The sequence below is a fragment of the Saccostrea echinata genome, unplaced genomic scaffold (assembly GCF_033153115.1).
Source record: "Saccostrea echinata isolate AGI-Se365-2 ecotype Australia unplaced genomic scaffold, CSIRO_AGI_Sech_v1 ptg000054l, whole genome shotgun sequence".
Lineage (NCBI taxonomy): Eukaryota > Metazoa > Mollusca > Bivalvia > Ostreida > Ostreidae > Saccostrea > Saccostrea echinata.
Window position 1 is genome coordinate 21,685,055 of NW_026889803.1, and position 12,374 is coordinate 21,697,428.

The 12,374-nt window shown below is 34.6% G+C and overlaps 1 protein-coding gene across 1 annotated transcript in view; it reads left to right on the plus strand.

The window, feature by feature from the left end:
• The window catches only part of LOC133171934 (huntingtin-interacting protein 1-like), a 126,990-nt gene that overhangs the window by 37,165 nt on the left and 77,451 nt on the right, over positions 1-12,374 (plus strand). Inside the window, exons 7-11 of the mRNA XM_061306727.1 lie at positions 1,512-1,573; positions 1,968-2,108; positions 7,993-8,050; positions 9,236-9,311; positions 10,767-10,895. Of these exons, the coding sequence (XP_061162711.1) occupies positions 1,512-1,573; positions 1,968-2,108; positions 7,993-8,050; positions 9,236-9,311; positions 10,767-10,895 (466 nt within the window). The remainder of the gene's footprint in view (positions 1-1,511; positions 1,574-1,967; positions 2,109-7,992; positions 8,051-9,235; positions 9,312-10,766; positions 10,896-12,374) is intronic.

The window sequence follows — 12,374 nt, forward strand, 5'->3', positions numbered from 1 at the left end:
GCGTGCGAGAAATATCCATTAGTTTTGCAACCTACTTTAACTCGTGAATATTAATCACCACAAACAATTTATTTTGCTTTGTATTTAAACAGAATGTTTCCTCAGCCACAAAAAACCATCTCAAATTGATTTCCAACTGAAAAATCGGGAATAAAAGATGACGTGAATAATAGTTGGTTTACAGTATATTCAGATTTGTTAAAATCATGACCCTTGGGTGTAAAAAAAAAAAATGGACAGTAAAATTTTACATAGGAATGCATATTAAAAATCTTTCAAAAATTTTCTAAACAACATGAAAGCCATGTTAAGTCATTTATCAGGGTTTTTCATTAATACAAGAATCTGCGTACTGGACGCAGCAAAATTATTTGGGACACAAGATTCTTAAAAATGAAGCGTCTGTGGACTCATGATTGTTGTCTTCAAAATTCAAAGATTCTAGCTGTCAGGATTTGTCCAAAACATATTAAATCAAAACCTACCTGTAAATAATATTTAGTTAATAAGTATATCCATTTGCTTGGATTACTAAAGGCATAGGATCATCAAACATCTTGTGTTAGTATGTTTTAGACCTCAGGATATATTGCCAAAAAAGGTCACAATGAAAGCATTGTAGAATTTACCAGAAAAGTGAATCATGTCCTGACCAGATCATTATATTTCACACTGCAAGGTCTAAGGACTAGTTGTGGGGTCAGGGTGGGGGTGGGAGGGGGTGAGAGAAAGTATTCAGCACAAGTCCAAACTTCCTCTCTGGTGGCCCCATTTTGGAATTCTATGGCTATGCATTTAGAGAAATTGCATCAGCTTCATATCTTGCAACTGTAAGGCCTTGAATCATCAAGCTTTGTCTGTTCACATGTATACTCGGGGAAGGTGTGTGATGGCCGAAAAGTATGTGTCTATGACTATCATCTGTTTGGAATTTTATGGCTATAAAAAGCTACATGTATTTGTTGCAATGGGAGACTTAGAATTATCACATCTTTTCAGTTAATACACCTTGGGGGGTGGGGGGTCATGACCCAAAAATAGTTCATTGTGACCTCAGTTTCAAATTCTTTATCTATCGATTGTCTTGTTGTGTTGTGTACAAGCCATGTCTTTCAAATTTTGAAAATTAAGTCTGTCTTACTTGATCAATTAATACATCTTTACATCTTTATAGGTAGGAGGTGTCCTGATCCAAAACAGGTTGACTTATATAGTTGCAAATGACAGGTTCACAGCTTGTGTCCTCAAGTATGCATAAATAATCCCTGACAAGCATTTCATGTACCTAGCACTGTATTTTATTACTTATATCTATGACAAGAATTGTACACACATACTTGCTGCAAAAACAATGCTCAAAAGATAGAATACTGTAAAATCAAATTAAAATGAATCACAGTCAGATGAAATGCATGTTTATCCATTAGATGTAGTTATCTAAGACAGTGGTAGATTTTATAATTACAACAGTGAACTTTTAATAAATCTCCTTATAAAAACTTGTCTTCCAGTTTTGAGATAACTGTGGACATGCTGGATTATATGGATGAAATCCTGGCTCTTCAGCATTCAGGTATTCTCCTAATAGACATTTACTGTAGATCACTTTATTTTTGCAAGATACTATTTGGTATTTATATAAGAGAGACAAAAATTTCATAAACTGTGGATAATTAAAGAATCATTGTCTATTTTGTTGCATTAATGACAGTTGAAAATGTGAGATAATTTGCATAATGGGCTTTGCCAAAAGGCTTAAATGACAGTCTATGAATGAGTGAAAGTTTACTGCTCTGTGAAAGGTGAGTTATATTAGTTAACTTTGAATGGTGAGTGCACAGTGAATACACTGTGAACGAATGAAGAGCAAATGGAAGACGGGAATTTTGAACATTTTCTGTATTTTATTTTAAATAAAATTAAATATGCATATTCTTTACTGTATATTTTTGGTATTTGTTTTTCAGTGTTCAGTTCCTTGGACATGTCTAGGTCAAACTCCATGACTAATGCTGGACAGTGTAGATTAGCTCCCCTGATTCTGTGTATACAAGATTCATGTCAACTCTATGATTATATTGTCAAATCACTCTTCAGATTACATTCTAGTGAGTATGAAGCAGTCTAAAATGACTTATACCCCTTCTTACACCAAAAGGACTTTCCGCGCCCCTTCATGAATATGGCGGAGGCATATAGTGTTTGTCTTTGCTGTCTTCCATTCCTCTGTCTTTCCATTCATTTGCCTGCTCATCTATCACACTTTGTGTTGAGCTCAGTTTCAAACATATGTATTACCAAAATTCATGCACTGATACATTTTGGTGAGAGATATTCAACTGTGACCTTGACTTTCCTTGTGACCTTGACCTCACTTTCCCCTATTTTGTGTGAGCTCAAGTAACTTTCCAAGATATATTTGTGAAAAGAAAAAAACCACACATGGATATATATTGGCATTCATGTTAACCTACTCTGATGAAAAAGAGCGAGATTCAGACCTCAAAAGAGATGGCATTGCACACAGTGTTTTACAAGGTTTCAAGCATCCTCCGATACTTGCAGATTTAAGTTTGTTCCAATTATGGCCCAAGGGCTATAACAGGGCACTGTCTTCTCAATAACAGGGTACTGTCTTCTCAGTAACAACAGGATCAGTGATATTGATATGCAAGTATCCTCAGGTGGTGCATTATAAATATTGTTCTAATTTGGCTCCAGAGATAGGTTGGGCCAAGGTGACTCAGGTAAGTGTTATTGCCCTTGGTCCTCTTGTTCTGTAAGTATCCTCCTTTCTTGTTGTTAAGGTTTTAAAAGAAAACCTTCTTATGATTCTGTTGTTTCTTTTCCACTGTTATTATTTTTTTTTTCTTAGCGATTTTGTGCAGATGATTTCTCGAGGATGCCTCATTACATTTTCATGAAACTTTTAGCAATGATGGCAAATAATCTGAACTAAGGGCGTTTTTTAAGGTCACCAGTGAGCCCAAGGCTGAAGTGAGCTTTTCTGATCACATTTTTTCCAGCATCTTCGACTTATTCTCAAGAACCACTGGACAAATTTCAACCAAACTTGCCACAAAGTATTCTTAGGTAAAGGGAATTCAAGTTTGTTCAAATGGAGGACCATGCCTTCTTCCAAGAGGAGATAATTAAGAATTAGTGAAGAATTAATGGCATCTTTTAAAAATCATCTTCTCAAGAACAACTGAGCTAGAAAATATGAAACTTATATGGAAGCATCCTCAAGTAGTGTAGATTCAATTTCATTCAAATCATTACCCCTGGGGGAAGGGTTGGCTGCAATGGGCGATCAAAGTTTTACATAGAAATATATATAGGAAAATTCTTCAAAAATCTCCCTCTCAGGAACAGCATAGCTATGATTGGTCATATTTATCCAGAAGCATCCTAAGATAGTGTAGATTCAAGACTGTTCAAATCATGACCCCACAGGAGTATAGAGGGGCCACAAAAGGGGATCAAAGTTCTACAAAGGAATATAAGGATATATTGATAAAATTTCCTTTCAAGGGAACAGCACAGTCAAAATTTGGCATGATAATCCAGAAACATCCTTGGGTAAATTCAAGTTTGTTCAAATCATGATTCCCGGGAGTAGGATGGGGCACAATGGGTGATCAAAAGTTTTACATAGGAATACATATAGGAAAAAACTTTAAAAAACTTATTCCCAAGAACAGCAAGGCCATGATTGATCATCCTCAGGTACTCAGGTAGTGTAGAATTGAGTTTGTTCATATCCTCCCCTCCCCCCCCCCTCCCACGTATCACTTTAACATTTAAAATTTTCAGTACTGAACTGATTTCTGCTTTTTCCTATTCCAAGTGCTTAGGTGAGTGATGTGGCCCATGGGCCTCTTGTTTTATTTTGCCGTCATCACTTCTGATCTTGAGATGCAGCCAATTTTCTGTTTTTAAAGTGGCATTTTGTCTGCCAGTTTTCCCAAAAACAGTTCGAGACTGAGTTATGAAACTTTCAGGGATGATACAGTGGCTGCAGCGTTATTGTTGACAACTTACATGAACGATCACGTTACACGAACGATTCCGCACGATTAACGCACGATGAAATCTGTTACACGAACGATCCTTCACGCACACGATTCTACACGTTGCACGATCTTACACTATTGCTAATGCAAACGCACGATTCTTCACGCAAAATAGTTCAAATTCTTTAGGAATGGATATTTTCAAAACAAAATAAGGCTTAACACTTATTTTAGATTTCAAATAATTACTGATATTTTTTCATTGACTTTGAAAAATGAAGAAAAAAAAAAAAGAAAAGAAAAGGAAAAAAAGAAAAGAGAAATGGATATTTCTGGAACTAAATACACGTAAGACTTATTAATTATTTTAGATTACAAATAATTATTTACGTAATTCTCCGACTTAAGAAAACTAATTTTTTTTCGTTCTTTCAGAAGATGTACATGTAGGTGGACAGTAACTTTTGATTGAATTGGATTTCATGATATGCAAAAAGGGATAGGTTTGAAAAAAAAATGGCATGAAAATGAATTAAATTATAAGTTATATTTCCATTTCTATTTGTTTTCTCTGTGATATCTCTTTGAAAGTTAGGAGAGTTGATTTCTTGATCATTCCACCGGAATGCAAATTTCGCCAAGCGAAAGGTCAGGAGCTAAGAAGGCCTAATATGCATGTAATTCTCGTGTGGCTTTCTTTGTGTTTAACGTCAGTGGGCGGGGACTATTGAAATTGACATGTGAGGCCTCGTGTAATTTAAATCTATTAGTTTACATTTTTAAAATCTAAATTTACAATTTTATTTCACAATGAAATGGAAATATAAGGAATCACTGTCTAGTTAGTAGAGTATGCCAGGGACATCAACGATAGTTGGAAACGTGGGATAATTTATGCATAACGGGCTCTGCCCGTTATGCAAATTATCCCATGTTTCCAACTATTGTTGATGCCCTGGCATACTCTACTAACTAGACAGTGATTCCTTAAATATCCATGTTTCCATTTGTGAATCTCTAAAATCAACAATTATTTTACAAATCATTTATTTGCAGAAATTATAAAAAAAAAATTATTGAAAGTAAGCTCCAGAGATAAACACTGATAAACGAAACCCCTACAATCATGTCGTGTACATGTACATTCGCCGACTAAATATTTATGTAAGCATTGAGAATGAATTATTTATTTATTTGTAAAAATAGCTATTGATTTTAAAAATATATTGACCATAATTAGCAGTAAACATAATTATTATTAGAGAAAAAAATCCTTAAACATCTATACGGTTTATCACAAAAAATCACGCTATTTGACGAGAACACAATATTGTATGACTTACTATATTGCTTATTTCCAAGCGATAATTAGTTTGTTCTGCTTTCAACTATGTAAATCTCGCTTCATTTATTTTATTTGGATTGAAAAAAAAAGACAAGCGAAATGCTTGTATAACAAATAACATTCCGATAAAAACTTACGAAATGAAATTTACACTTTTTTTAACGCACGATCACGCACGATTAAAACCGCAAACGATTGAGTCTGATACACGCACGATCTCGCACGTTACACGAATGATCACGCACGTTACACGAACGATTCTACATGATTAATGTTGCAGCCATTGTAGATTGTGACTCATAGATGTGACAAACATGTTTAGTTTTTTGTTGCCGTGACATCCCTTGTCCACCAGAAGTAGTTAAAAAATTTGTCAATTTATATTTTTAGCTCACCTGAGCCGAAAGCTCAAGTGAGCTTATCTGATCACATTTTGTCTGTAGTCTGTCTGTCTGAAAACATTTCAGATTATCGACTTCTCCAAAACCACTGGGCCAATTTCAACCACACTCGGCACAAAGCATCCTTGGGTAAAGGGGATTCAGATTTGTACAAATGAAGGGCCATGCTCTCTTTCAAGAGGAGATAATTCAGAAATAGTGAAAGTTTGTTCAAATGATGACCCCCTGGGGTAGGGTGAGGCCACAATGGTTGATCAAAATTTACATAGGTATATATAAGAAAAAAAATCTTTCAAAATCTTCATTTCAAGAACAGCAAAGCCATGTTTAATAATATCGATACGGAAGCATCCTCAGGTAGTGTAGATTAAGATTTGTTCAAATCATGGCCCCCGAGATAGAGTGGGGCCACAATGGGGGATCAAAGTTTTACATAGGAATATATAGGGAAAAAAAATTCAAAATCTTCTCAAGAATAGCAAAGCCTTGTTCAGTCATATTGATATGGAAGCATTCTCAGGTAGTGTAGATTCAAGTTTGTTCAAATGATGACCCCTGGGGGTAGGATGAGGCCACAATGGTGGATCAAAATTTACATAGGAATATATAAGAAAAAAATCTTTCAAAAATCTTCTTCTCAAGAACAGCAAAGCCATGTTTAATAATATTGATATGGAAGCATCCTCAGGTAGTGTAGATTCAGATTTGTTCAAATCATGGCCCCCAGGGGGTTGGGAGGGACCACAATGGAAGATCAAAGTTTTACATAAGAATATGTAGGAAAAATTCTTTTCTTAAGAACAGCAAAGCCAAGTTCAGTCATATTGATAAGGAAGCTTCCTCGGGTATAGTTAATTCAAGTTTGTTTAAATCATGACCCCTGGGGTTAGGTAGGGGCCACAATAAAGGATCAAATTTTAACAAAGGAATCTATATAAAAAAAAAACTTTTAAAAAATCTTCTTTCAATGCTGACCTGATTTGTGTTTTTTTCCTAGCCAATGTGCTCAGGTGAGCATTGTGGCCCATAGGCCTCTTGTTCTCTTCGTGAAATGTCTATAACAGAGACAAATAGAGCGTTTTGAGTCATGTAATTTCCACCAGCAGTTATTTCTTTTGAAATGGAAGTAGTCAAAAAAATGAGTATTTTTCCTCAAAACTGAGAGGGGTGATTCCTTTAAACTCAGTGAGGAGTTAAAAGTCATTTTGAGTACTTCTGGTCATACCAGAAGTGAATGAAAAAGACCAGAAGTTGTTTGAAATTGATAGATTTCACTCTTTTATGTGTTGCTAAACATATTTTAAAGAACTGATATAAATATTTTTTTTATTTATTATGCCCCCCTTCAAAGAAGGGAGGGAATATTGCATTGCTGCTGTCTTTCGGTTGGTCAGTCTGTCTGTTGGTCCACCAACAGTTTCCGTTCATTTTCTTCGCAGAGGTTGCACATACTGAAATGAAATTTGGTTACAGATTTATCATAAGAATATCTAGGTCATGTTCTGTTTTGGGTACAATCAAGCAATTTTTGACAGAGTTATGCTCCTTGGACTTAAAAAAATTCCAATTATTTGCAGTTTCCGTTCATTTCTTTGCAGAGGTTGCACATACTGAAATGAAATCTGGTATACAGATTTATCATAAGAATATCTAGGTTTTGGGTATGATTGAGCACTTTTTGACAGAGTTATGCCCCTTTGACTTAGAAAAATTCCAATTATTTGCAGTTTCTGTTCATTTTTTTTCGCAGAGGTTGCACATGCTGAAATGAAATTTGGTATACAGATTAATCATAAGGATATCTAGGCCAGGTTCTGTTTGTTTTGGGTACAATCAAGCAATTTTTGAAAGAGTTATACACCTTAGAGTTAGAAAAATTCCAATTATTTTTATTTTGGGGGGGAGGGGGGGGGGGGGCATGTGTTTCACAAACATCTCTTGTTTTTATTTATAGTTGTTATTTTTATCAAATCAAACTTTCCCAATCAAGATATCAGAAATCTAACGTAAGACCTACTTGTTGCTTGCAACAAGATCTCATCTAGTTATTTGTACTGATTCTTATAATGAACAGTACAGGTAAATATCTATGTTTATCGTAAAATGTTATTGATATGGTGATATATCATGATGTTTATTTAATAGAATAAAAATTGCAAAATATATTTATTTTTTTTTTCAAACATTTTTATGTTTACAGTATAATGAAATATATTTTATTATTTAACAGGTCTCCCTCCAGATACCCTGTCTGGACACAGAGATAGGTTTATGACTGCATATCGGAAGCAAGTGTTTCATTTTATTTAACTTATTTTTAGCTCACCTGAACCTTAAGGTTGACATGAGCTTTTCTGATCACCTGTTGTTTATTGTTTGTACATCTGTCAATCTGTTAACTTTTCATATTTTTTACTTCTCCAGAACCACCAGGGCAATTCAACCATACTTGCTTCAAAGCATCCTTGAGTAAAAGGGATTCAAGTTTGCATAAATAAAAGACCATGTCCTCCTCAAGGGGAGGTAATTAAGAAAAAGTAAATTATGGTTGATGTTTAAAAATATTTTCTTAAAGACCACTTGGACCAAAAAGATGAAACTAATTTGAAAACATCCTTACTAATGCAGATTGAGACCCCTGGGGGTAGGATGGTGCCACCATAGGGATAAAAGTTTTACATGGAAATATATAGAAAACATGCTTAAAAATCATCTTCTCAAAACAGCAGAATCATGACTAGTCATACAGTGTATTAATGTGCAAGCATCCTCCCCTAGTGCATATTCAAGTTTTTTTTTTCTTTTTCAAAGCATGGACACTGGGGTATAGGGTTCAGCCACATTAGGTAATCAAGAGTTTTACTTCAGAATTTATTGTTCAAAATCTCTTTCTCAAGAGCAGCAGAATCCTGATCAGTCTTATAAATATGCAAGCATCCTCACCTAATGAAGATACAAGTAGTTTGTTCAAATATAAATTACTGGAGACAGGCAGTGCCTCCGTAGGGATTTAGAGTGTTACATGGAATATATAGAGAGAACAATTTTTAAAAAATCTCTTTTTCATGAAGAGCAGGGCTGTGATTATTAATCATATAAGTATGCAAGCATTGTCACCTATCTACATTTAGGATTGTTCACAGTTCCTGGGATAGGGTGGAGACACAATAGGGAATTAAAGTTTACTTGGGAAAAAAAATCTATAAAAAATCTTTTGAAGAAAGGCAAGGCTATGATTATTCATAATAATATGCATCATTCTCAGCAAGTATAAGTTCATTTTTTCAAAATTGATGCCCCTGGGGGATAGGGTGGGGTCAGAATAGAAAAAAATTAATAAAAATCTTTTTAAGAACAGCTAGGACAAGCATCCTCAGGTAGTGAAGATTAAAGTTTGTTTGAACATTAATTTCCTTTCATTAAAGAATCTTGAAGCAGAATCTTCTAATATTTCATGTTATTTTCTTTTTCAGGTTAAAGCAGTTTTATCTAAGTAGTAGTAATTTACAATATTTCAAGAATCTAGTCCAAGTCCCATTTTTACCTGAGGCAAGTAGAGAATTTGTTTAAATAAATATGAAGATAATTAACTTGCTAGGTGTTTAATATTACAGCTGCAGTGTTGTCATCAAAATGTAATTTCAGTCAAATCTTGTTATCTCAAATGTGAGGGGACCAAAAAAATTGAAATATCCAAGGATTCAAGGTATCAGGGATATGATAATTAATAAGTGGTACGACTTGGAAATCACTATGATATAAACATGGTATTTGAGGTATCAGTATTTGAGATATTGAAGTTGAACTGTATGATGAAAACTGTAATTATGTTCCCCAAACGAAGTTTGGGAACATATTGTTTTTACTCTGTTTCTTCTTCTTATTATTATTATTATTATTATTATTCTTTTTTTCTACTTTCTTCTCCGATACTTTTTTGTCCGGGAGTGTTCTCATAGAACCACTCATCCAATTGACATGAAACCTTTTTAGGGTTAATAGGCATGTTGTGTAGGTGTTCGGAACGAAGGTCATTTTGCGCGCACATGCATGCACGTGCGCGCGCGTGCAATGAGTGAAATGACTGATATACTTGATGAAGCCGTAACTTTTATATTTCTTGATGAATTGCTTTGAAACTCAAAATATAAAGATATATTAGCAGTCTAGACAAGATAACCTGGTCAAATTAGCGTGAACTCACGCGCATGCACGTGCACTCTTCTCTGATTGGCTGATACAAAAATCTCAATAATTTCCTTGTTTTTTGACAAAATACTTTGAAATTTAGAATATAAGTATATATTATAAGGTGCTACAACATGTTATATAGGAAATTTCTTGAAAACATGCGCATGCAGGTGTGCTGCAATCTGAATGGTTGAAACTTTAAATGTCTATAACTCCCTTGGTTTTCAACAAAACAGGATGAAATTTACGACATGGACAGGCACATAGAGCTCCTACATTATGATACTATCAAATTGAATGCAAGTCCATGCATGCGCGTATGCTGAATTCTGATTGGCTAATACTTAAAGGGTTACATCTCTCTTATTTTTCAATGAGATTCTTTAATATTTAACACAAATGTATGTATTGTGAGACACTATAAGAAAATTAATGTGAAAAATGTAGAAAACATGTGCAAGCATATGCGCTGAAATTTGATTGGATAATACCCATATGGCTATATCGGAGTAGATTTCCAATGAAAAACCCTTAAAAATAAAGTGTCCATCTATATTACAAAAGTATTGTCTAATTTATTGAAGCTTGTAGGGAATGGGGCATCATAAGGGATTGGGGAGCCGTTTGGGGAACATCTGTAACGGTTCCCGTTACAGTTAGCACTAGTTATAATTGTTTTTCTGCTCTAAGCAGCACTTGTTTTCAATATACTTAAAATTGTTTTTCAAGTTGTGAATAAAGCTGTAAAATTTTGACTGATTCTTGAACAAAATTAGTAACCTTTGTTTTTATTGTTTTTATTGCTATCTTTAGGAGCCTCCAAACTTTCTGATAGCCTCAGACTTCAGTAAACATGTCAAACCAGTGGCTGTTGTTCCAGAACCAGAACCAGAAAATGAACCAGATACTGACAGTATAGGAGATCTGATTGACACCTCAGAGGTTAGTGTTGAACACTATATTAGGTATGTCAGAGAGTAACCAATTATTTGACACTAGCCCTTGGGCAAAGGGTGTGGTCTCGAGGTCACTTCAAAGTTGACCAAAAATTATATTTTATTAAAATGATGATATTTTGCTTACTATAAGGACTAGAATCATCAAATCTTTTCAGTTGATGCATCTAAGGACCTCATATCGTGTTGACTCAAAAGTAGGTCACAATGACCTGCTTATTAAATTTTGCAGCCATTATTAGCTCTTCTGAGCCAAAGACTCAAAGAGCTAATGCTATGGCCATTTGTGCGGTGTGCGTAAACTTTTTAGAATATGGGCCATAACTCAAGAACCCCTTGGCCAATTATTGTCAAATTTGTCACAGGGTATCCTTGGCCCAAGGACTCCCGTTTATACTAAAACTAGGGTTGTGACCCTTAAACAAGGGGAGATAATTAGGAAAATAGAAACAAAAGTACTGGTTGCTAAAAAATCCTCATCTCAAGAACCACGGGGCAGATTATCACCAATCTTACACAAAAGGAAGAGGATATGTTGTAGATTAAAAATTGTTCATGGCATCACCCTGGGGCAAAGGGCGTGGTCTCAAGGACACGTCAAAGTTGACCAAAAATTACATTTTATTAAAATGTTGATATTTTTTTTACTATAAGGACTAGAATCATCAAATCTTGTCAGTTGATGCATCTAAGAACCTCATATCACGTTAACTAAAAAGTAGGTCATGGTGACCTACTTTTTGAATTTTGCAGCCATTCTTTTTCAAAATGATTTAGAGGCATATTTTGAACAATTTAAGGCCTATGATCATCAAACTTTGTCATTTGATGTATCTTGGGTCCTCAGAGTATGTCAACTAAAAAGTAGGTCACCTTGACTTACTTTTTGAATTTGATGGCTAATCTTTTTCAAAACAATTAAGGTCATTAATTCGAATACTGAGAGGTTTAGAATCATTAAATCTTGTAAGATGATGCATCTTGGGGCCATGAAACGTATTTATTAAAAAGTAGGTCACAGTGACCTACTTTTTTAACTTTGCAGGCATTCGATTTCAAAGCATTTTAGAGGCATAATTTGGACATTTTAAGGCCTATGATCATAAACTTTGTAAGTTGATGCATCTTGGGTCCTCAAAAAACGTCAACCAAAAAGTAGGTCACCGTGACCTACTTTTCAATTTATATGACTTTAATTAAATATTTTGGCTACTAAATGCCTTAGAATCATCAAACTTTGTCAGTTGATGCATCTTGGGTCTTTGGAGTAGGTTGACTGAAAAGTAGGTCACCATGACCTACTTTTCAAAATTTATAGCTTTAATTAAATATTTCAGGTACTATTTGGCTTAGAATCATCAAAATTTGTCAGTTGATGCATCTTAGGTCCATGGAGTAGTTCGACTGAAATGTAGGTCACCGTGACCTACTTTCAATTTATATGACTTTAATTAAATATTTCGGG